Source organism: Rhamphochromis sp. 'chilingali' (genome assembly GCF_963969265.1).
Source record: "Rhamphochromis sp. 'chilingali' genome assembly, chromosome: 4".
NCBI lineage: Eukaryota > Metazoa > Chordata > Actinopteri > Cichliformes > Cichlidae > Rhamphochromis > Rhamphochromis sp. 'chilingali'.
In genome coordinates this window covers 41,958,697-41,985,347 of record NC_137948.1, presented here as the reverse complement: position 1 = coordinate 41,985,347, position 26,651 = coordinate 41,958,697, and the positions used below count along the sequence as shown (strand labels likewise).

General features: G+C 44.0%; 1 protein-coding gene across 1 annotated transcript in view; it reads left to right on the top strand.

Annotated features, from left to right (window-relative positions):
* The window catches only part of naf1 (nuclear assembly factor 1 homolog), a 29,698-nt gene extending 14,818 nt beyond the window's left edge, over positions 1-14,880 (top strand). Inside the window, exons 2-9 of the mRNA XM_080879959.1 lie at positions 2,459-2,709; positions 2,782-2,905; positions 7,977-8,070; positions 8,186-8,268; positions 11,101-11,261; positions 11,830-11,881; positions 12,623-12,707; positions 13,985-14,880. Coding sequence (XP_080736085.1) covers positions 2,462-2,709; positions 2,782-2,905; positions 7,977-8,070; positions 8,186-8,268; positions 11,101-11,261; positions 11,830-11,881; positions 12,623-12,707; positions 13,985-14,325 — 1,188 coding nt within the window. The 5' untranslated portion in view covers positions 2,459-2,461 and the 3' untranslated portion in view covers positions 14,326-14,880. The remainder of the gene's footprint in view (positions 1-2,458; positions 2,710-2,781; positions 2,906-7,976; positions 8,071-8,185; positions 8,269-11,100; positions 11,262-11,829; positions 11,882-12,622; positions 12,708-13,984) is intronic.
* The last annotated feature ends 11,771 nt before the right edge of the window (positions 14,881-26,651 follow it).

Sequence of the window (26,651 nt, the reverse complement as noted above, 5' to 3'; positions counted from 1 at the left end):
GAGTTTTGGCTTTCCAAATTAACACTATCAAACAATTTTATGTTAAATTACTCAACAGATGTTTACTTCATCCCAATTACAAGCCATATGAACAGCAAACATGATTATTTTTTTCCCTTTACCTTTGTTAGATCACATTTATGAATTAATGTGCTTCTCGTTTTTTTTTTTTTTTTTTTAATAAAATGTTATAAAAAAAATAAATCAGTTATAATCAAGTGGAGTGAGTGGAAAGACACAACACATTTACACGTGAAGCAATATGTTTCACAACTAAATGGGATCAGCCGCTCATCAATGGTGATATTAGGCCCAGGGTTGTAAAACAGGGGGAGGTGGTGCACACACTTATCCCACACTGTCTTGATGGCAGCTAGCTTGTCTCTCTGCCGTTGAGCTGGTCTGTTGTCTCGGTTATCAAAACGGATAATCCTGGAAATTTTGTGGAAGTTTTCCAGAGACATTGATGCATGGAAAGGTTCGTGCCGGTTTCTGCATCCCACAGGGATTCTGTGGATTCCCCTTTGGACCTGAAAACTCCTGCAAGGATGAGAACCCCAAAGTAGGCCTTTGGGGTTCTTAGATGAATTTGGTCCATCTCCTTCCACCTCTCTCCAAAAACACACCTTCCTTCTAGATTACTGCAATCCAGAATAATTTTCTGGATGGAATCTGGGATGAAAAGCTCAAATGAAGACTTGATGTCCTGCACATGAGTAACTGTCAGCCGTGTTGGCCCTGGCTTATCACAGTAACAGCTCTGCAGGGTGGCTCATTTCTTGGGCAAGAAGACCATTCAATGTCACCAGTTATTGACATCCATATTTCTTCACTTGCTGTCTGGTGGGCTTTTTTTGGTCCTGGAGCTGGCTGCTGATGGGGTATTCGTCTTCGTTTTGTTACTAAATGATGCTCAACCTCCTCTTCTTCAAAGTCACTGTCAGACTCTGAATTTTCAGAAATGTGAAATATTCTGAAACCTCTTTGTCAACATCATCATCCGAAGCCCCTCTCTCTTCCAAAATCAATTGGACGGCCCTCGCAGCAGATAATCTTTTGCCATCTTGATCAGTTGTGATAAAGAACCACACTGGCAAAGTCTTATTTATAGTATTATGCCCCTAATTTGCAGGTGGGACAGGGTATGAGAAAATAAAATTTGGATCCCTCAAGAAAGAGGGTAAAATGTGCGGGAATGTAAGAGCAGACGGTGTTGGTAGTTGAATTTTCAACAATGTTGCAACTTTGTGCGGGAGCAGGAGGGGAAGAAAACACTATCAGCAGCACCAGAAAGGAGGAAGACAGAGTGTGGGAACACAGGACCTACACTTTCAACACTTTTATTAGACCTGGGTCCAGTGGACCCGAATACCTTGTATGTAATGTAAATGCGTGGGGGGAGGTACAGTATGAGGTCATTGAAAATTAGTTCGGATTTATGTTCTTCACAGAAAATAAGCCAAAGCCAATGAATTTCAGGTTGAAAAAATAATTAATTGTTTAATTTTTCTTTTGAAAAAAACTGAAAACGGGTCTCACAGACCCGAACACCATACAAGGGTTAAACTACTTAAAACTCATAAATGTCTTCAAGCTCACACTGAGGCCTGTGGGGCACAATCAGCCACTGAGACAGTACACACATTTATATGTGTATTTGTATATGAATATTTCATACTTTAAGGCTGCTTGTTTATTTAAGGGAGATACAAAATACATTGGAATTGTACATAATGATTGATTTGTTCACATTGTCACATCTTAATTTTTAAGTGAAATGTGCATTTTGAGTTTATACACTGTGTATATAAGGCAACTGTTTCCTTTTGCAGTATTTTTGTGTGGTGCGTTTTTCTATTTCTTAACAAAAGGTGAACAAAGGTGTTTAAGTTCACCTAGGATGATTTGTTTTAATTTTCACATGGTCTTACTGAGGTGATGCGAATTGACAAATGCATTCTATTTTTTGAGGGGGTGGCATGTGCTGGAAAAGCTAGCTTGAAAAGGGACCTTGTAGGTGCCTAAAAAGTGCTTGAATTTGACCCTGAAAAAGGCGTATGAACCCTGGTATTAACAAAATATTTCTATATCAGTAAAGTTTTAGTAGCCAGTTATTATCCTAACCCCCAATTCGTTATTATCAGGTTGTATTTAAAACTTCCTGAAAAATTTTCAGCTGATCCAAAATGCTGCAGCTTACTGGCAGGGATTAGAAAGAGAGAGCGTACTGACTCCTCCTAATTATATCCCTGTTAAATCCAAAGTCAAATGTAAAATCCTGCTCCTCGCGTACATTGTCTTGAATGATCAGTCCCTGTCTTATTTTAAAGACCCTATAGTACCTTATCACCCCAATAGATAGTGATTTATCAAGTGTCTTGAGGCAGCAGTTGTTGTAGTTTGGGGCTGTATAAATAAAATGACATTTAAAGTAACAGATTTTGAAACACATTTCAAGATAATGTTACAGATGGATGAGAACCTAACAGAGGGAAATGGACCGGCAGAAGCTGTAAAAGACGAGGATATGGAGGTTACAGTAACATCTCAACTAGAAGATGTCCTGGTGACCTCTGACAATGCTGAGATGGTGTCAAACACACAAACACTTTTAGAAGAAGAAAGGGCAGATGCACAAAGGCACTCAATAGCAGCAACCGTGTCTTTAGACACGCATAAGAGCAGCGAGGATTCTGAGGACTCGGACAGGTATGAAAACGCACAGCTGTCAGCGTGGTAAAACAAAGACGGGTGTCGCTAATGCTCTTTTCCTGTCCTCAGTGACAGCTCTTCCTCATCATCTTCATCCTTCTCTTCTCCCTCTGCACCTGCGGCTGTGGAAGAAGTTGATGAAGGTTTCAGCCAACCAGCACCCATCAAAACGCGAGATGAGATTCTGCTCGAGGTCAGTCTGTAATTGTATGTATGTGTGTTCTTGTTAAAACAGCGGTCCCTCTTTTACCGCGGGAGTTACGTTCTAAAAATAACCCACAATAGGTGAAATCTGCGAAGTAGCCAACTTTATTTTTCACAATTATTATAGATGTTTTAAGGCTGTAAAACCCCACACTACACACTTTATACACTTTTCTCAGACAGGCATGAAATTTTTCACACTTCGCTCTCAAAGTTCAAACCTTCGTAGAAAAATAAGTTCAGTGTTATAGAATGAAACCAAAGGAACCGGCAGATGACGACGTTTCGTCGACATTCGTGTGTTTGATGGGGATAAAACTTAAAAAACGTACAGTACAGCACTTCAGAGTCACACTGCTAGCGATCAAAGATTTATGTAAATTTGGCAAGCTGCACACATTCTGTACTGTACAAGGAGACATGGCATGAGATTGATTGACAATGGTCTACAGCCAATCAGGATGCAGAACAAAATGTGCTGTTTTAAAAAAAAAAAAAAAAAGCATGCAAAATTGCACCAAAAAAAAATCTGCGAAAGGTGAACAGCATTATAGCGAGGGACCACTGTAGTCTAATATTAATTGTAACACTGAAGGGACGATAATGGTTTGTGTTAGGGCTGGGCAATGTGAAGAAAATCTAATAATAATAGCTTTGGCTATATACCAATATACCATATAGTGCCTACTGATTCAAATTAACCATTCAACATGTTTTTTTTTTTTTTTGTTGTTGTTGTTTTTTTGTTTTTTTTTTTTGAATGATATGGTTGAAAATAACATTTGTTTCTGGAGGTTATTTAAATATAGATAAATCAAAAGACTTAACCTTTAAGTTTTAAAATGTACCTCAACAAAGTACGAATTAAAGACAGCTAAGAGGGTACATTCGTTTGTACTTCACAGTGCAAATGGATAATGACCCAAAACACATCGCAACAGCAGCTCAGGTCTGTTTTTCAGTGGCAGGACAGAGCATGTTTTTCAGTTATTAAATGCAAAACTGAATCCAGAGAGACCCTCAAACGACAGAAACTGAACATAGGTCAAGTCGAGGCAGTCAAGGGGCAAAACACAGCATTGGGTCATGCACATAAGATAAGATAAGATAAGATAACCTTTATTAGTCCCACACGTGGGAAATTTGTTTTGTCACAGCAGGAGTGGACAGTGCAAAAGTTATGAGGCAAAAATTAGAATACAATAAGAATAAATACAGTACACAACTGTACAGAATAGAATAAAATAAAATACTATATACAGTAGAATAAAATAAAATAAATATACAATAAGATAAAAATAGAATACAAATACAAATACTATATACAACTGAGTAAAAATACAACGATGACAGAAAGGATTATTGCACTTAGTATTATTGCATATGTATGGATGTGTGTGCTTGATCAGTTAAAGTCTTTATTATGGAGTCTGACAGCAGTGGGGAGGAAAGACCTGCGAAATCTCTCCGTCCCACACCGTGGGTGCCGCAGTCTCCCACTGAAGGAGCTGCTCAGTGCTGTCACAGTCTGCTGCATGGGGTGGGAGATGTTGTCCATCAGAGATGACAGCTTAGCCGCCGTTCTCCTGTCACTCACCACCTCCACTGGGTCCAGAGGGCATCCTAGAACAGAGCTGGCCCTTCGGATCACCCTGTTCAGTCTCTTCCTGTCCCCAGCAGAGATGCTGCCGCCCCAGCAGACCACGCCATAAAAGATAGCAGAAGCCACAACAGAGTCATAGAAGGTCTTCAGGAGTGGGCCCTCCACTCCAAACGACCTGAGTCTCCGCAGCAGGTACAGCCTGCTCTGCCCTTTCCTGTAGAGGGCGTCTGAGTTATGAGTCCAGTCCAGTCTATTGTTCAGATGAACACCAAGGTACCTGTAGCTGTCCACAGCCTCAATGTCCATACCTTGGATGTTCAGTGGTTGCAGTGGAGAATGCTTGTGCCTGCGGAAGTCTACCACCAGTTCCTTGGTTTTACTGGCGTTGATCTGGAGGTAGTTCAGCTGGCACCAGTCCACAAAGTCTTGGGTCAGACCTCTGTACTCCTTGTCGTCCCCATCAGTGATGAGGCCGACTATTGCAGAGTCATCAGAGAACTTCTGCAGGAAGCACTGGGTGGAATTGTGGGAGAAGTCTGCAGTGTAGATGGTGAAGAGGAACGGAGCCAGAACCGTTCCCTGTGGGGCCCCCGTACTGCAGACGACCCTGTCCGACACACAGCCCTGAGTCCTCACATACTGTGGTCGGTCGGTGAGGTAGTCCAGGATCCAGGTAGTGAGGTGATGGTCCACTCCAGAGTTCACCAGCTTGTCCTTTAGAACCGAGGGAAGAATGGTGTTGAAGGCACTGGAGAAATCAAAGAACATGATTCTCACAGTGCTTCCAGCGGTCTCCAGGTGAGCGAGGGAACGATGTAGGAGGTGAATGACGGCATCATCCGCTCCAATGCCAGGCTGGTAGGCAAACTGAAGTGGGTCCAGTGATGAGCTTATTAGGCGCCGAAGCTGAGCCAGGACCAACCGCTCCAGGGTCTTCATCAGGTGGGATGTCAGAGCCACCGGCCTGTAGCTGTTGAGGTCCTTGGGGCGTGAAGTCTTTGGCACTGGTACAACACAGGAGGTTTTCCAGAGCTGTGGGACTCTTCCCAACCTCAGGCTCAGGTTGAAGAGGTGCTCCATCACCCCACACAGTTGGTCCGCGCAGGACCTGACGACCCTCGAGCTGATGCCATCTGGACCCGCTGCCTTCTTGCCATTAATCCTCCTCAGTTCCCTCCTAACCTGGGTGGTTGAGAGAGACAGGCTGGAGCCTTGTGTTGAGTGTGTATTGGATGCTGTTGTTGGGGGTGGGGGGGAGTGAGCAGGGTGAATAGAGGAGGTGTGAAGTGTCTGAGGTGGAACAGCAGCAGTGGGGGTGGGTGAGTCTGCAGCCGATGTTGCAGACTGCCTCATGGCTGAGTCAAATCTGTTGAAGAAATGATTCAGTTCATTTGCCCATCTCACATCCCTCCCAGGCAGAGAGTTCTGCTGTTTGTGGCCCGAGATGGTTCTGAGGCCTCTCCAGACTTCACCAACGTTGTTTTGTTGAAGCTGGTTCTCCATCTTCTGCCTGTAGCTCTCCTTCCCATTCCTTATCAGTCCCCTCAGCTCTCTCTGCACCCTTTTCAACTCCTCTTTGTCTCTGGATTTGAAGGCCCTCCTCTTCTGCTTGAGGACGGTTTTAATTTCTGGGGTAATCCAAGGTTTGTTGTTGGAGAAACACCGTACAGTCCTGGTAGGTACAGTGTTATCCACACAGAAGTTTATATAGTCAGTAATGCATGTAGTAAGGCTGTCGATGTCCTCACCGTGGTCATCACAAATCACCTCCCACACAGTCGACTCAAAACAATCCTTAAGAGCCTCCTCGCTCTCCTCTGACCATCTCTGTACTGTGCGGTTGGCTGGTGGCTCCCTGCGCACTAAGGGCTCATACACAGGGACAAGGTGCACCAGGTTGTGATCAGATCTGCCCAGGGGAGGGAGAGGTGATGAACTGTATGCCTCTTCTGCATTGGCATACAGTAAGTCCAGTGTTTTATTGACTCTGGTTGGGCAGGTCACATACTGGGTGAAGGTGGGCAGTGTGGAGTCCAGTGAGGCATGATTGAAGTCCCCTGATATTATGAGAAGGGCTCTCGGTGATTGTGTTTGCAGTCTGCTGACCACAGAGTGGAGAGAGTCACAGGCTGCATCCGCGTTGGCCGAGGGGGGGGACATACGCTGTTATCGCGATAACATGCGAGAACTCCCGGGGCAGGTAGTACGGACGCATGCTAACGGCTAACAGCTCAATGTCTCTGCTGCAGAGTTGCTCTTTTACAGTGATGTGCCCAGGGTTACACCATCTGTCGTTCACAAAAACTGCCAGTCCCCCTCCTTTCCTCTTACCGCTGTCTCTGGTCCTGTCCGCTCGCAGCAGCTGGAATCCCGGTAGTGTCACGCTTGTGTCCGGAGTTAGCGATGTTAGCCACGACTCCGTTAGCATCATGATGCTACATTGCCGGTACTCCCTCTGTGACCAGGTTAGCGACATGAGCTCATCCATCTTATTGGGCAAAGATCTTACGTTTCCAATAATTACAGAAGGAAGAGATGGTCGATAACGTCTCCTTCTTGGGCGACGGCGCTCCTTCCCAGCACGACACCCCCATCTTTTCCTCCTCAGCTCGCTGGGAATATCGGGTCTGTCCGCCGGCAGTACCGCTGCAGGACTCAGCGCTAACAGCTGATCCTTACTGTAAACAAAGGATCTCTGCTCTGGGTCCCCAGACACGGGTGAAAAAAGTAGAAATAAACTGAGAAAAACGACCAGGACTAGCACAAAACGGTAGAACATGGTTGCAGAGTCTAATTACTAATACGTTAGTTATAAAAAAATTACGAGAAAAAAGATAAGAAAGAAAGAAACTCAGAATGAGCAGAGCTGCTGTAACAGGCTGCCGCACACGGGGGGCGCCGGAAGTTGGGTTCTAGACTGACAAAGCACTTAAAAAGATTTTACTTGTTTGGATAAAATCCCTGCATTTATGATCAGTAATTACAATAAGAGGTAAATCTTTCATCATTTGCCTCACACAGTATACTTATCATGGGGAACTAGAGCTACATTAACCTCCCAAGCAGAGATGGCCTGCGTTATTGAAAATCTCAGAGGGAGCAACAGGATAATGAGTGACTCGTTACTAAGTCTGATACCAACATTTTGGCAGAAATGCTTAATAAGAATTAAATGAATAAAAATTACTCATGGGAAGTAATAAAATGTCTAGATTTTCTATGTGATTGTTCCTGTAATGATGTCATGTGATGTGAAGTAAAAATACCAACAGCATTAATGCCACATTGAGCATTGTTAGTTATTACATTCCAACCAACAAGAACCACTATTAGCGTCTTATTGTCCACACTTTGCCACCATGTGTTTTGTTTTTGGGGGTTTTTTTTGGGGGGGGGGTGTCCTGAATTCTGAACGCCCTTCAGCCTTATGTCTAAATGTCATGTTGTTTGTGTGCAGGAACTTCCGGCAGTGGAGGAAGTATGTATTACCTTACCAGAAGAAGCAGAATTGCAGCCACTGGGCACCGTGTCGAATATTATACAGCAGCTTGGTAAATATAGGCACAGATTGTTTTAAGGCTACATTAGTGTCTACCAGAGGAAGAGCAGGAACAGTTTTGGCTTGTGTTTCAACTTTGTCTTTTACCACTGCTTCTGTCACTGCAGTTATTATCCAGTCCCTGAAAGACACGCCCCCTCTTAATGATGGCAGCATTATCTTCAAGTCTGATCGGGAGGCTGCAGCCAAGGTAAGGATGCCAACAGAAGCTTCTCTTTTGTAGAATGCAATAAGTTGCCTGTGTGGTTTTAAGGCCTTTACACACTGGACGAGTAAAATGCGTGCAAACGTTTTGTGCATTTAAAAATATTTTTCAGACTCAACTATTCTTAATGCAGCCGTTCACACCAAACACATAATTACACATGAAAAATTTGCAGCATTTATTTTTACATCAGGTTTAATTTTTACGGCGCTTCAGGTGCATATAAACATATATGACCACTCACAACTTTTTCCAGTGCTGATGCAATCAAAGTGTTCAGTATGACGGAACATTTGATTGTTGTGTCGCAGAACAGCTCATAATCGGCTCTCGGCCTCCTCGGGTATGGTCCCCGTCTCTGCTAACGAGCTCAAACTGCCTCACTGACATCCTGAAATACGTACAAAAGAGGCCGTGATACAGCTTCAACTCCTTGATCAAACCGTGAAATTATCCCTGCTTGAAAATGGGTTGAACCCAGAAACCTTTTTTTTTTTTTTTTTTTTTTTTAATTTTGTAGAATTAATTTTCTGCAAAAGCTCTGTGTACGTACACTACCAGTTAAAACTTTTAGTACACCCCAATTTTTTCTTTCTTTCTTTTTTTTTCTTTTTTTTTTTTTTTAATTGAAAATTTGCAGATGATGTTAGCTTCATCAGGTGGTGACCCAGTTTGCATTGGAGCAGTTTGTGGTCAAGTATGAAGCAGCGGGAGTTGGAATTAGCACCTTCAAGTTTGAGACCATGGCTCTCAGCCGGAAAAGGATGGAATGCCTATTGCCCCAAGTGGAGGAGTTGATACATTACAGGTTGCATGTAGAAAACCTCAATTTTTCTTTTTTCTTTTTTTTTTTTTTAAATTGAAAATTATGCAGTTTAATGTCTCATTGCACTCTGAAATGAAAGCATAGTACAAATAAGAAGAAATCATGGAATCAATTCATAGACCAAAATGTATTCTAAACTTTTGACTCATCAAAGTAGTCCCCTTGGGCAGATAGAACAGCTGAACACACCCGTGGCATTCTTTCTACAATAGGAATCAAATATTCTTCAGAAAGTTGTTCCCATATCTGTTGCAGAAGTTCCCATAAATGTGGACCTTGTAGGTTGCTTTGCTTTCACTCTTCCGTCCAGTTCATCCCAAACCAGCTCGATGGGTTTAAGTCTGGAGACTGTGCTGCCACTCCATGTTTTCAAGCTTACCATCTTGTTCTTTTTTTCCTGAGGTAGTTCTGGTATAGTTTGGACTAGGGCTGTTCGATATAACGATATATATCGGATGACGATATAAAAACGTCTATCGTTTTATTTTACGCTATCGTTTGTTTCGTGGTGTCGCAAAATAAACTGTTTACAGCAATATATTTTCTCATCGTTTTGATGGTCACTGTAGTGGCTATATAAATTTCTTAAAGTTCTCTCTTTCTCTTATATTTAATATAACCACACTACGGACAGACAAGCGCCTATTTTTATGCGTTGTCGTTAGCAACAACGACGGTAAAACCATTGCGTGTCCGCTTGTTTATTTTCCACATAAACCTTTCACAATAAAGCTCAAGATCCTGTTGAGACTTTTCAAAATAAACTGAATCACGTGAAAGAGTATGCAGAGAGTTTATGGATGAGAAGCAAAAAAAGAGCCGCCAGGTGCTAAAAAATAAACCTTAGACTCAAACGTTAGAACAGGCTTTTTCCCCGCAGCACGCCGTGTAATAAATACTCACAAAGAAAACGGCGGCTGTTACAACTTATGACTAAAAATGTATCGTTTCATGCATCGTTAAAACACTCGACTCCAGCTACAGGACGCCCAGCTGGAAACACTTCACGCAAGTTGAGCTGCCCGAGATTCACAGAATTTACAGAAAATTTTAAATTTTTGTGATTTATATCGTTATCGGGACGATAGATGTCTTATATTGGGATATGAGATTTTGGTCATATCGCACAGCCCTAGCTTGGACTTATGTTTTGGGTGATTATCTTGCTGTAGGATGAACCCCTGACCAACTAGACGCATACCAGAGGGTACTGCATGATGCTGCAGAATGCTGTGGTAGCTGTTTTGGTTCCAGGTACCTCAATCTGGTCACCGAACCTGGATCCAGCAAAACAACCCCAGACCATCACACTTCCTCCTGCATGTCTGACAGTCGATGCCACACACTGTGGAACCATCCTTTCACCGACTCGACGGCGTACAAAGATCCTGCATGATGAACCGAAGATTTCAAATTTTGATTCATCAGTCCATAATGCCTTCCTCCAGTCTTCAGTAGTCCAGTGGTGGTGTGCCATGGCCCAGACAAGCCTCTTTGTCTTATTCTGATGCCTTCGCAATGGCTTTCTTGCTTCAACTCATCCTCCCTGCAGCTTGAAGTCTTGTCTTCACAGTTGAAACTGAGACTTGCTTACTACGACAGTTTCTCTGTAGGACAAACCAACATTGATAAGTGACATGATGGTGTGTCTCTCTTCCATTGTTAATTGTCTTTTTCTCACAATTTGTGTAACAACACACTACTTTCTGCAGTACAATACAGTTCAACTGATGCTCAGAGGGTATGGTACCACAGTGTGTTCCAGCACTGCTTTTATGCAGACAGAAGGGGTTGGAAGTAATCCAGAAAAATAGGAATAGCTGTAGAAGCTTGATCAACCTCCATTGCTGCAGAACAACAAAATTGTTAACTGATTTTGTGTTTCCTGACAAAGGCCTCTTTGTATAATCTGAAATGTACTTAATGTTTCAGTTTTGTAAAGGCCTTTACACCCAATGATATGACAGTGTTGCACTGTTTCTTTGTTTCAGGTGTTTGAGGTATTTGGCCCGGTGTCCAGCCCAATGTATGTTTTACGTTTTAATTCTGTGGATCAGATTATCAGTAAAGGGCTGAAAGAGGGTACTACCCTTTATTATGCACCAGCCATCAAGGAGTACACGGGATACATCCTCACACAGCAGCTAAGACTGTAAGTACACCATTAGCACCATAAGTATTGGTCTCAGTACACTACTGATGTGGTTCTGTTGGTTCATAATCATGTCTTCTAATATGCACTGGAGAGTATGAAACGGCTGGTATGAGAGTCAGCACCTGCAATATGGTTCTTGCCCTCTGTGTTTGACAAGAGAGGCTGTTGCTCACCTACAGTGTCTCACTTTGTGAACCAAAATGGTCACAATATCAGCAGATGAGGTGATGAATGATATAAATAAGTCATCAGGAGATGTAGCTCTGATGTTCATGAGCTCATCTCTGGTCTGAGAAGTTCTGGTTGTATGGCAGTTTATCAGAGTGCACTGAAACACAGAGCTGGCTGTCTCCGGCACCATCACGAAGGTCCAACTCTGCAATACAGTCACATTTGGATTCCTTTGCTTCCAATCCATTTCAGTGGTGTACAGGGGCATATAGATATTTAGTTTTCTGTGTTGACTGTGTGTAAGCTACTTTTGATTCAGTGAATGGAATCTGTTAGGCTAAGCTCATGTCTGTGTGTTTGTTTGTTATGTTCAAATGAAAATATTTGTGTGCAGATTACAGGGATCAGATGCATCCTGGAAAAATGACCAAGAACCGCCAGAAGAGGTATGTATCCAACAACGTCCATTGTTCATTGAGTCATATTCACACAGATGTTTTGGGTTTGCTGAGTGGATACTAGTGCTACTTGCTGCCCAACTCTTTGTGGACTTCTTTTTAAATTTGTTTTATCACTTTATTCTTGGCTTTGGTTGTTATACTCCATCATTGCATACCACAGTTTTGTTGAGGAGTGTGATCCCTCTATAGTTGGAGCTCACCCTACAGCCCCCGTTCTTAAAGATGGGAACCACTACCCCGGTCTGCCAGTCCAGAAATACTGCCCCTTATCTTCTCGCAGCATTGTAGAGGTTTGTCAACAAAGACAGCCCCACAACATCAAGAGCCTTCAGAAACTTCATCCACCCCAGGGGCCCTGCCACCAAGGAGTTGTTTAACTGCCCCGGTGTTGTCCCCCTCATCCCCAGAGTTGCTTCCTCTATGGAAGACGTGTCAGTGGGATTAAGGAAGTATTCCCTCCACCGGCTGACAATATCCTCAGTCGCCCACACTATACACTGTGCATGTAGAGCACTTTTCCCCTCCCGAGTTGCTCCCACACTCGAGTTTTTGGTTCAGCCACTGCCCGAGCTGCTTTCCGCTTGGTCTGTCCATACCCGTCGGCTGCCTCCGAAGGCCCACAGGCTTACCTATCCCGATAGGACTCCTCTTTCAGGATTCCTTCTTTATGACTTCTGTCTCAGATTTTTTTAATTAATATATTTTTCCTCTCTCTCCGCCTATTAGGCTCTAGACTATAGTGATGATGAGAAAGAGCAGGAAGCAAAGAGGAAACTGAAAAATGCCAAAAAGAAGGACACTAGCCACACAGGTACTCCCATAAAAACACATCTCCAGTTCTTCTATGTGATGTATAGCATGGATAATGACATCCGCTGAAATTAGAATACTGTAGAACAGGGGTCGGCAACCTGCGGCTCCGGAGCCGCATGCATCTCTTTAGTCCTTATAGTGCGGCTCCGCGTGGTTTGGGAAAATAAATTATAAGTATTTAGCTGAAGTGTATTTTATTTATGTTAGTTTTTTTTTTTTTAACTTGTAGCTCTAAATTGGAAGATCGTTGTGACATTGTAATATAAAAATAAAATTATATTTTATGCTTTTTTCATCGCTCAAAATAAACGTCACACTCGCGGAAGCCGGTGTACCCGCCAAAACGCCGTGCATTTATCGAGACTTTCAAGATCTTCGGATCCACATTGTCAGCAGCTGTTCTCCACCGTGAACTATGTTAAAAACAAACACTGCTCACGCCTCACAGATGGCAGCTTACAGTCCTGCATAAAGATGAAAGTACAGCCCCATTGTAAACATATCGCGGCAGACCCGACGATGTTTGCATGAACACGCTTTTCAGCATCTCTTTATTGATCACTTTTCACACACTGTTGCTGTACGCACACAGCCGGCTGTAGCTTTTCAGCTCACAGCCCGACATATACCAACAACAGCATAGAGAGCACAGACGTTAAGGTGGCGAGGCGTGATTGCGGGTGCCGCTCAGGTGCGTCCGCCTCCCCTGCAGCGGTGCTGCAGACCACACCCGGCCACACACATTAACCAGGTAAAATACATATTTAGGCAGAATATATTTTTTTGCAGCATAGTGCTATTTTTTTTTTTATTATATTTTTAAAAGTCAGGTCAAGGCTCCAAAAGCCCAAAGGCGATATAACAGTTTTTGTTTGCTACTTGGATCATTTTAGTTCAGCGTCTTTCCTTTTGTTATATTTCTTTAAGAGTTAAAAATGTATTAATTACATAAATAAAATGTAATTTTCTCTGTAGCAGTTCATGGATTTCATAAGCAACACACCTTAGTTGTTCACACAAAGCATAAAAGTAAAAAGCAATATATACAGTGTTATCTTCATTTTAGATGTCAAAAAGTATTTGTGGCTCCCAGTGTTTTCTTTTGCGTGGAAACCTGTTCCAAATGGCTCTTTGGGTCTTAAAGGTTGCTGACCCCTGCTGTAGAAGCACAAGTTTATATGCAGGTTTTCAGGTTTTGAAGATTAAAGTGTTACAAATAGAAGGTGATACCATCCATCTTTAAATACCATTTCTTGTTTTCCCCCTCTTTTCTAGACAATCGTACTCAGAACCCTTCGCAGCGGCAACATAAGCATGATGGAAGGGGCTTCCCACCAAGACATACAAGGCCTTCTTTCCACCACCAGCACTCATTTAGACAGACAGAGCCACCACGACACACAAATTTCCCCCCTATGTTCATCCCTACTCCCTGTCCTTATCCTCCACCTCCTCACCATTTTCCTCCCTCTAACTTCCCTCTCTACCCCCCTCCTCCTCCTCCAACTTTCTTCAATCCTGCTTTCTCCACTCCTTTCTGGCTGCCAAACTCTGCCCCCTTTTCTGACTTTCCCCGCCCTCCCCCTCCTCCTCCTCCACCTCCTCCACCTCAGTGACAACTTGCAAAAACTATCAGCAGTGTCTTGTCTCTGATTGTAAAATAAAGCATACTTACTGTAGGTAATAGAGTTGTGTACTTTGCCACTTTTATGTCTGTTATTTGTGACACAACCACATGCATTGTGTTCACCATCCTGTAAGATCATGAAAGATCACATCACATGAAAATGATATTTTTATATTCTAAAAAAAAATCTGCCATTAATTTTCAAGCAGGGGCCAAAAAGCAAACTGGTGTACTCTGAAATGCAGCATGTTTTCATCATCAGCAACTTTCTTTAGTCTTTCCATGTTGTTAGACAGATGGTGGACTAAACTGGAACTTAACTGACTACCAGCAGCTCGTTTTAGTGTCAAAGAGCTGCGTAAAGCTGCATGTACACTGAAATTGCTCAGATTAAGCACTTTATTTCAGGACTTTTTTTTAAAAGCTTGTATTTTTAATGCAAACCTCATTTTACTTGAAATGAAAAATGAACATTTTATTATTAGAATGCGATCAGCTCAGTGTGATGATGATTATTAATAAACATTGCAAAAATACTGTCGAATTGTGCTTTGGTCATTTTATTTTCCAGCCTATTGTTGACTATATAAAGACACTGATACTGCTGTTATAGTGCTTCCACGCATACTACATTTAACTACAGTGGATGTATAACTTTATAGTATTTCGAACCTTTGTTTGGGGAAGTTTTGTTGAAGTAGACCTGAAAATTTAATTCAATACCCCAGCTTTAGTGGATGTGTGAGAAGACATTAACATGACTTAAATTCTGATGTGTGCACTATTCTTGGTACACGCATTATATGAAGCCACAGGAAAAATTGCATATGTTTTTAGATTCTGAACAAAAACGAACTAAACACAAACCTCTGCAGAAAAAGAGAAAAGTAACTTCACATATCTAGGTCTATAGTTTTTGTTTTTTTATTGTTCCTTATGTGTACTCTGTTCCATCAAACCCCACCTAAAGCAATTTTGTCAGTTAGTGGAAAACCTAAGCCAGTATAGTAGGAATAAGCCAGTGCAAGTGGCAGTAGCCGTTTTCGAGACTCTTTCATTTCTGGGGAGCTGGCAAGCCATCTTTATATACACTTTACCGTTCAGACTGAAACACAGGTTAAACCTCACTACTGTCTGTTTTTGTTCTAGATACAAGATGTAATCATAACCTTTAGGGACTACACCCATTCATCAAAAAAATTCTAAGTTGTTCTACTGTGTTATGTTGCCATTGTGCCTTAATAAACCTGGTTCATTAAAGCACATTGTTGGATTGAGCAGAGTGAGCGCGTATGCTGTCCGCTTCACTCCATGGCCTATCCGTCTGCCTGTGGTGAAATGTGCTGTGCTCATTGAGGAGGCTGGAAGTCTCAACACTGAAGTTTACCAGAATCCCCCACACACAGACCAGTACCTATCAGCTGAAATTAGAATACTGTAGAACAGGGGTCGGCAACCTCTGATCAGAAGATTGGAGGTTTGAATCCAGTGAACGGCTACCCTGCGGTACTCGTGAGCACTTGTGGTACTTGGATGAACCTTGGATACCTCGGATGAAAAATCAACATCAATTCAATGTCGTCTTGCTATCTGAGTACACACTACTCCTGGGGTGCTGGATTGGTGGCTGCCCACTGTTTCACTGGGTTAAATGCAGAGGGTAATTTCCCTATGGGACTTAATAAAGTATACAGAACAACATTGTCATCTCTTATCCAGCAGGTTTATTGAGAGAATTTTCTCCAAGCACGACATCCCAGTTCACTTCAGACCCAGACAAAACTCACAAACGCAAATAGAAACTCAGCACATGCTGTGTACTGCAGCAAGGAGTGCCCAGCCCACTACTCTGCAATGAAATAACAATAAATCTTGTGTACCCTTTTTTAAGTGCGATTGTGGCGTTTTTCTACTGGTCACTATTAGAACTAGTTTCTTTCTTGCACTGAAGCCATTTTGTTGCCCACTTTCTAACATATTGAGTAAACTGTGACAAAAACAGAATTTTAAAATGAAGGAAAGTATTCCTATGTAGCTGAAATAAAAGGGGATTTTGTTAAAATAAATGCTCACGTGAGAATGTGCTAAAGACATATTTCACTAGCTGGGCCTACATTCTCAGTTACGATTGATGGTGGTGGATAAAGAAACGTGAACAGATGCTGCAATTTGGGGTGGGTCTCCAAGGGGACTGGCAGTGGCTCCCAGGCCAGGCAGATCCCCATGTACTAATGTAAATAAAAAAGCAGGTGCGGGGGATGAAATAAAGCACCAACAACCGGTATGACGAACGCGGCCGTGACTCTGGCAGACGAGCTGAACACTTTCTATGCTCGCTTCGAGGCTGCAGCTAAGGACTCCAACGATGCTAGTGCTAGCGGCGCTAACGGCTGCAGACAAGAAGATACTGCCAGCACTGGAAACGTGCTCGTCATCTCCGAGCATGAAGTAAGGAGAGCCTTCAAGAGAGTGAACACCAGGAAAGCAGCAGGACCAGATGGCATCCCAGGTCGTATCCTCAGAGACTGCGCATACCAGCTAGCTCCTGTGTTCACTGAGATATTCAACATCTCTTTATCTCAGTCGGTGATCCCCACATGCTTCAAAGAGTCCATCATTGTTCCTGTCCCGAAGAAACCCCACCCTGCTTCTCTCAATGACTATCGCCCTGTAGCCCTCACCTCAGTAGTGATGAAGTGCTTTGAACGCCTGGTCAGAGACTTCATCATTTCTTCACTACCAGACACACTGGACCCACTACAGTTCGCTTACCGTCCAAATCGTTCCACAGACGATGCCATCTCTCATCTCCTCCACACATCACTCACTCACTTGGACACTAGAAGGGGGAATTATGTTAAAATGCTCTTCATAGACTACAGCTCTGCATTTAACACCATAATTCCCTCCACACTCACCACCAAGCTGGAGCATCTGGGACTCAGCTCATCTATGTGTCAGTGGATCTCCAACTTCCTAACTGGCAGACCACAGGCAGTAAGGATGGGCGGACATGTCTCAGCCTCCACCACTCTCAGCACTGGAGCCCCCCAGGGGTGTGTTCTGAGCCCCCTGCTGTACTCTTTGTACACATATGACTGTGTGGCCACTACCAGCTCCACCACCATCATCAAGTTTGCTGACGACACCGTCGTGGTGGGCCTGATCTCTGATAACAACGAGACGGCCTACCTGAAGGAGATTAGGAATCTGGAGAACTGGTGCCAGAGGAACAACCTCCTTCTAAACGTCAGTAAGACAAAGGAGCTGATAGTGGACTTCAGCACTAAGCAGGAGAGGAACTACCAGACCCCCGTCATCAACGAGTGCCCAGTGGAGAGAGTGGACAGCTTCAAATACCTCGGAGTTCACATCACGCAGGACCTGTCATGGTCCTGTCACATCAACACCGTGGTGAAAAAGGCCCGTCAGCGTCTCTACCACCTCAGACGCTTGAGAGACTTCCAACTGCCCTCCAAGGTGCTCAGGAACTTTTACTCGTGCACCATAGAGAGCATCCTGACGGGAAACATCTTAACCTGGTTCGGGAACAGCACCATGCAGGACAGACGAGCTCTACAGAGGGTTGTGCGATCAGCTGAGCGCACCATCCGCTCCGAGCTCCTTGACCTGCACTCAATCTACAGCAGGCGGTGCTGGACCAAGGCCAGGAAGATCGTGAAGGACCTCAGCCATCCCAACAACGGACTGTTCTCTCTGTTGAGGTCAGGAAAGCGATTCCGCTCCCTGAAGACCAACACAGAGAGACTGAGGAGGAGCTTCTTCCCGCAGGCGATACGGTCTCTCAATCACACCACCACACAGTACTGACCCACACATATAGTTCTTACACACACTGGACTTTCTGGACATTGTTATCACTTAAATCACTTTAAGCATATTTGCACTGCACAAGACAAATGTGGATTGCACAACACTGGTCACTACATTCTTCATTTCCAGTTAATACTTGTACAGCTGCTGTTATTGTGTATATATTTATTTATATTTCTTCATACATTCTTATATAGTTCTATACTGTGTATTGTGTATTTTGTTGTACAGTTATTTTATTTTCAACTTTAATTTATATATTTTATCTTATTCTTTCCCAGTTAAATTTACCCTTCATTCTAATTTGTGTTGTACAGTTATTTCATTTTTAACCTTAATTTATATTTTATTCCTTCCTAGTTAAATTTACCCTTTTTAATTTTTCATATTTATTTCCTATCATATTCATAGCCTTTTCCTTTTTTTTTTTTCCTTTAGGTCACGAGCAGTTGTCCAAGCATTTCACTATATGTAGTGAAATGCTCGTACACAGTCATGAATTTGAATTTGACATCGCTTTGATTAGTTGAGTATCTGAGGCTGAGACCACATGACTGGAAATATATATATATATATATATCCATCCATTCGCTTATCCTTTTCAGGGTCGCGGGGGGCGCTGGAGCCTATCCCAGCTGTCATAGGGCGAGAGGCAGGGTACACCCTGGACAGGTCGCCAGTCTGTCGCAGGGCCAACACACAGAGACAGACAACCATTCACACTCACATTCACACCTAGTGGCAATTTGGATTATCCAATTAACCTATCCCCACAAGTTGCATGTCTTTGGACGGTGGGAGGAAGCCGGAGTACCTGGAGAGAACCCACGCAAACACGGGGAGAACATGCAAACTCCACACAGAAAGACCCCGGCCTGATGTTGGAATTGAACTCAGGACCTTCTTGCTGTGCGGCAACAGTGCTAACCACCGTGCTGCCCTATATATATATATATATATGTGTATATATATATATATATATATGTATATATATATATATATATATATTACAGCAGTGAGCTTGAACTTGAAAGATTCAAGTTGCAGTTATTTATATTTCCTATCACCTTAAATCTTCACTCAAAAGTGTATATACAGATGTATTATACATAAGAGACAAATATTGTTCGGTTAATATGTTGGCATTATTACATTTGGCGCAGTGCTTACATATGTGTGTAAAAAGGAAAATGTACGAGCTGTGAAAACTGTGTCTGATAGAATGAAGAGTAGACTGATATATAAACTATTCCTTTATTGGGTGTGAAAATCAGACCATGTCATAACTGCTGTAAGTCACACAGAATAGATATCAGAGCCTTAAACAGGCTGACGTCTGCTAAATGGGTCAAACTGGGCAGAAAGTCTACAAACACATAACATCCTTATAGAATATGATGTAACACTATAGATCAACTTAGCTCAGAATATATAAAGCATATAAACAAGTACAGCAATATGATGCAACAAACACAGCAGTGCTACTGATCCAAAATACTCAAAGCTTCATAGAACTGAAACCAACATTTATTTTAGCTCCATTCTGCTGCTGATTAGGTTTCTGAATATTACACTTGTTGCTGCCTTTCATAGTGTGTAACTTGAAGGCCCTGAGTACTTTTTCCCACACTGGAAACACTGGGATGATAACATTATTTGAACATTACCTAATAAGACTGATTCAGGACAGACAATTAGTGATTCTAAACTTTCCTAGCAGTCCTTCACAAACAGGGAACAGTCTGTCTATTCTCTCCATCTGTCAGCTGCTGCTGGCTCTTCCTCCTCCTCTTCCTCACACACTGCTGAGTTTGTCCTGGTGGATCATCAGGGGTGCAAAGCCTCACAGATGATGTGCAGCAGTGTGTCCCTCAGTCTGTCCTCACTCTGGACACTTGCAGTCGTCACACATGGAAATCAAATGTGTGATAAGCTGCAGGATTCTAACACAAGTGTAACTTATAAACACATGTTCATACTTTTATTCCACAATCAGAGAGAAAGAAACAGAGAGAGAGTGCAGGACAGACAGACAGGTGACAGTCTCAGGTGTACACACTGCTACAAAACAGCACAAGAGAAGGAGGATTTAGTGTTTGCGTTATTACGAGTGCTAAACAAGAAGAGTTCCCAGATGGTGCAGTGGACACATGTGTGACTGCTGTGATTAAAGCATCTTTCTTTCAGCTTAACGAGTGAACCGTCAGCTCGTTCAAACACACGTTAAAGTCTGTTTGGCTCGACACCACCGAACAGAGGCAGCAATATAACACAGCTCACATTAACAGTGCAGTGAATCCTGCTTGTGCTGTGATATTCAGGACTGCAAACCGAGCAGCATCACTGACTTTCAGCTTGTTGTGTTTGTGGATACATGACTGACTTTAATTATCCATAAAATCATCACATTCTCTGTAAGATTAAGGTCAACTATATATATATTTAGAAGTAGAGGCTTTAAAACCAAGTTAACGCTGAAAGTACAAACATCACTAATGTCACACAACTTTGCCGACATGTGGCCAACAGTAATGTTTTAATGTTCTTCGTTATTAAACATTCGCACATAAATAAGTGACATTATATTCAGTACTTACTTTTGACAGTTCACTCTTCGGCCGCTCCCTTCTGACGTCTGCCGTATTTTGCAGCAAAATTATCCACACCCACCGCCGCGCTATGAATTGTAGGACATATGGGACCACGAAGCGTGCACCGGACCACGCTTGATATTTGGGGAAATCGACACCGCATTTGGAGTATGCATTTGAAGTATGCATTTGAAGTACACTTCGAATTGGGACAGCTGTCGTCGCGTGGCGGTGACGTAATCGCACTTAAAATGCGTACTTCAAGCGTGCAGACCCTGAATTGGGACACAGCCTCTGTGTCTGTGAGTGAGGGAGGGAGAAAAAGGAGAGTGGAAAAGTACGAGTTGTCACCGAGCAGAAACGGGAGCTGGAATCAGAATCAGAATCGTGTTTATTGGCCAAGTATATGTGCAGACACATACAGGGAATTTGGTTCCGGTAGATGGTGGCTCTCAAGCACAGTAATGTAAATCACACACACACACACACCACACACACACGTGTCTATATATACACATTACACATACAGTACATACACAAAGGTGTGTAAACCAACTATAAATAACGAATCTAAACTTATATACATAAAATACAGAAATGAATGAGGTGGAATTAATACTACAAAATGTACATAAGGTGCAGTTGCAGTCTGGCAGTGTGACAGGTCAACTGTTAAGAAGGGAGATGGCGAGGGGAAAGAAACTGTTCCTGTGTCGGGTGGTCCTGGTCTGCAGGCTTCTGTACCGTCTGCCAGAGGGCAGCAGATCAAAAAGTCTGTGTGCAGGGTGTGAGGGGTCTGTGATGATTTTCCCTCCCCGTTTCCTGGTTCTTGAGAGGTACAGATCCTGGATGGAGGGCAGGGGGGTGCCGATGATCCTTTGTGCTGCCCGTACAGTCCGCTGCAGTCTGTTCCTGTCCTGTTTAGTGGCTGCTCCATACCAGACTGTGATGGAGGAGCACAGGACAGACTCAATGACCGCAGTGTAGAACTGGATCAGCAGCTCCTGTGGAAGACTGTACTTCCCCAGTTGTCTCAGGAAGTACATCCTCTGCTGGGTCTTTTTGAGGATGGAGTTGATGTTGGTTTCCCACTTCAGGTCCTGGGAGATGGTTGTACCCAGGAACTTGAAGGTCTTCACAGTTGACACAGGGCTGTCTGATATGGTGAGGGGGAGCAGAGTTGAGGGATGTCTCCTGAAGTCCACTGTCATCTCTACAGTTTTAAGAGTGTTCAGCTCCAGATTGTGCTGACTACACCAGTGTACCAGCCGCTCAACTTCTTGTCGGTATGCAGACTCATCACCATCTTGAATGAGGCCGATGACAGTGGTGTCATCTGCAAACTTTAGGAGTTTGACAGCCGAGTTCTTGGAGGTGCAGTCGTTAGTGTAGAGGGAGAACAGTAGTGGTGAGAGGACACATCCTTGAGGGGCACCAATACTGAGGGACCGGGTTTCAGAGGTGATCTCCCCCAGCCTCACTTGTTGCTTTCTATCTGTCAGGAAGCTGGTGATCCACTGACAGGTAGCTGGTGACACGCTGAGCTGGGAGAGTTTGGAGGAAAGAAGTTCAGGCACAATGGTGTTAAAAGCCGAACTAAAGTCCACAAACAGGACCCTGGCATAAGTTCCCGGGCGGTCAAGGTGTTGCAGGATGTAATGCAGCCCCATGTTCACTGCATCATCCACTGACCTGTTTGCCCGGTAGGCAAACTGCAGAGGGTCCAGCTGGTGGCCTGTAATGTCTTTCAGATGGGCTAACACCAGTCGTTCGAAGGATTTCATGACCACAGACGTCAAGGCGACAGGTCTGTAGTCATTCAGTCCTGTGATGGTGGGTTTCTTGGGAACAGGGATGATGGTGGAGCGTTTGAAGCAGGAGGGAACTTCACACAGCTCCAGGGATCTGTTGAAGATGCGAGTAAAGATGGGAGCCAGCTGTTCAGCACAGGTTTTGAGGCAGGAGGGTGAGACACCGTCTGGTCCGGGGGCTTTCCTGGGCTTCTGTTTCTGGAATAGTCGGCTCACATCCTGAGTGTGTATTCTGAGTTTCAGGGAGGAGGAAAGGGGGTGAGAGGTGTGGTGGAGGTCGTTGAGTCTGGATTGGAAAGGGTGGTGGTGGTCGTTGAGTCTGGATTGGGGAGGGTGGGGGTGGTCGTTGAGTCTTGATTGGGGAGGGGCAAGGTGAAGGGGGGAGAGGTGGAAGGTGTGTTGGGGGTCAATGTCTGAAGCAATGTCCCTGGGGAGGGGAGGGTGGGGCGTGGGAGTCTGTCCGTCTCAAACCTGCAATAGAAAGTGTTTAACTCGTTGGCCAGGTCTTTGTTTGCTTCAATAGTGGGTGGGGGGCGTCTGTAGCTGGTGGTTTCCTGCAGGCCCCTCCACACTGACGCAGGGTCGTTGGCTGAGAGCCGTTCTTCCAGCTTCTGGGAGTAGATCCTTTTAGCTGCTTTGATCTCCTTGGTCAGTGTGTTCCTGGCTTGCTTGTACAGGACCCTGTCACCACTTCTGTAGGCGTCCTCCTTGGCCTTACGAAGATGTTGGAGTTTAGGAGTGAACCATGGTTTATTGTTGTTGTATGTGCAAAAGGTCTTTGCTGGCACACACGCGTCTTCACAGAAACTGATGTATGATGTCACAGTGTCCGTGAGCTCATCTAGTTTCTCAGATGATGCTTCAAAAACAGTCCAATCAGTGGAGTCAAAACAGTCCTGCAGTTCCTGCTTTGCTGCGTTAGTCCACTTCTTCACAGTTTTGACTACAGGCTTGGCACGTTTGAGTTTTTGCCTATAAACTGGAATAAGATGGACCATGCAGTGATCAGAATGTCCCAAAGCTTTTTTTTTTCTTCTTTTCTTTTGAAAGTATGATCGTTATTTACTCATTAACTTCATTGTGTTTGTTAAACTATGTTAACACCTCAGCTACATCAGAGCAAACAGTGGAAAGCACTGGAATGTTTCAAGTTTTGTAATGAATCTTATCAAACATGAGAAATATCATTTAGAAAAAAACTAAAAGATAAATATGACTACAAAACTGTTTTTAAAGCTCTATCAATAATTTGCATGAAAACTATCTACATTTCATAACAAATATTTCTGTACAATATTTGAACTAATAAATAAGCAGAACTGTTTCCAGTAGCTGTGTTGCTTAGAGAGAAGATGACATGAAAAGAAAAATAAGAAGCACCATTGGACAGATATAAGTGTCTTTTTATAACCTTTTATTTCATTTATAATCTTCACACTTTAGCTAAAATGTTACTGTTTTCAGTGAGCACCCACTGCTTTACACTCTCTCCCTTTAATCCCCTGGGTCCTAAAGTATTTCCAGCAAAATATGTTCAGTTTTCTTGTCCAGGTTATCTACGTATCCCTGTCTCTGATTGGTCACGTGCTGCCAACATCAACATGACCTCTTACCTCTTGCATTCATAGCTGGATACATAAACGGTGGGTTTATGTATCCAACACAGGGTCGGTGATTGTAGTCACCACCTTCACAAATGGCCACATGTTGTTGGATACAGACAAAAATATCAATGAATGAAGCAGTGGAAATAAACTTTCTCTAAAGGGTTTCTGGGCTCAGTCTCAGAAGGTGCTCAGAGTACAAAGACAAGACATAAAGATAAAACTCTACACAACACAACAGTAATATGGAATTAAAGAAGAACAAAGGAAGTGTAACTACAAGAATCCACAATCACTATAGCAATAAAAGACAAGTCACCGTTCTCCTTTCTCTGATTCGTGCCTGTTCCCACTCCAAGTTGAAAGATGTCACAACCTCTAATATGTATTTAGTGGACAGAGTGAGGAGGCTGCAGGAGGAGCTGTAATCAAGAAGGTACAGGTGTGTCTTTTCCTAATGTGTTTTTATGTTTTAAAACAAGGCGAGGATGTCTGAGTGTGTTGACTTTCTGTTTCATCTGCTCTTATATCTCTTTCTCACCTTTTCCACTGGCATCTGTAGTGAGAGGTGCTAAAGCGTGAGGAGTGGGAATATCATGTGCAGTGTAAGGAATGATAACGGTGCGTGTTTCTTGAGGAGAGGGAGGCATGAGTGTCTGTGCTCAGTCTGCTGCTCCTGCAACCCAACATTTTTTTTTTTTGTTGCCTGTCCCGTTTGGCTCTTTTGCATCAGAATTGTTGTCTAAAGGCAAAGAAAGATGCCCAACGGATTTACTTTACCAAATTGACCATCCCAGCCTTGCCGTAATGGTCCATTTGATTCACCTTTTATTGTTTATTTTATTTTCACTTACTGAATACGGGACAGACTTGACTGGGGGAAAGAAGGGGAGAAAGAAAGAGGGAAAGAGAAACAGCTGAGAAGAGGGACGGGGGAGAAGGGCAAAAGACAAAAACCAACAGAATGGGCAGCAAAAAAAAAAATGCATATATCAATCACCTGGATCACCTGCTGAGAAAGAAAAAAGAAAACAAGCAGAAGAGAACAAGAGTAATAGAATAAACAACATCCCAATGATATATGGGAATATGACAGTAAATACTAAATATTAAACATTATTGTGCAGCACATAAGATCAACAGAACACAGTGTGCTTTGAGGTAGGAGCCAAAAAGGGTGTAGTTTGTGGGTGTGATCACCCGTGTGTACACCTGTGAGCATGGACACGCTTGTTTTTAAAAGGTTCCTTCGTGTAATGATCTGCTAGAGGGTGTGGGGGGGCCACAGCCCCGTCCTCCAGGGAATGAAGCAGGTATGGAGGAGATCAAAACTCCAGACATCCAGAGGCCCCCAGAACACAAGAGACCAAGGAAGACCAACAGAGGGGCAGCCGCGCCACTGTCCCAGAAAGAGCTGAGGAGAGTCCCAGATGAGGGCTCACTCAGCAGCCGCGGAGCAGAAGCCAGGGGGGGTTGCAGTGACGCGCCCGTGAGCTCCGCCGGCAGCCAGCCGTGCCTGAGTGACCGAGCCCCAGGCCGAGAGGCCGGGGGCACCCCACCTCCGAAGTGGCCCGAGCAAGCCCCAGGCTCCAGGCCCCGATAAGCGGCCGCCAAGGAGTGAGCCGGTGTGTACCTGGACGCCCATCCCCGGACACAAAGAACCACCAACGCACCGATGTCTGAGGGAGTCCGCCACTGGCAGGGGAAGTGGTGGTAGGGGGAGATAGGCCTCCAAACCTTGGGGGGCCTGAGATGTCCCCAGAGAGGTGGCGCCTGACACCCAACCTGACATATAGACACAGACATACAGGCACACACAGATACAAACATCCATTCCCACCCTCATGCTCTCATATGCACTTACTCCACACTCAACCAACGTGGAGACAGACATAAAGAGACGCTGTACACACGATCACACTCCCCAAGCGTACTCTAAGCCCCGGGTCTAGGTACCCTTGCCCCTGGAGGGGGGAACTGCACCCAGACCCAGGTGGTGTTACCCTTTTCCCTGCGGTGGGGGGAGGCAGACCGCCCCGACTCCGCAGCAGCAGGGAGGCCCCACACTCCAGACCGCAGTCGGACGGCCAACTCCTCCTCCTAGCCCCCCCGCTCCAGCAGGCCGCAGAGAATGGGGGTGTGTGAAGACTCCAAATCTCCCTCCACCCGCTCATTGTAGTGTTGATGCATGTGTGTTCTAAGGTGCATTTAAAACCCAGGAGGGCTTGGAGCTACCTACCAGAGAGCAGCAGGTAAACGCATGGTCCCTCCTGCTAGCCCTCAATGTCTACGTGTATTTAAAATTGAAAGGTGGGCGACGACGCCAGGGGTGAGGTGTACACCCTGATGGTACTTTGGATTCCGTGTATCGTGCCCACTCCCAAGATCCTATATGTATGTGTAATGAGAGTGTGAGTAATGTGAATGTCTAAGTTGTGGGATAAAATTAAGGCACAGGCTGCCCGGGGCACAGAG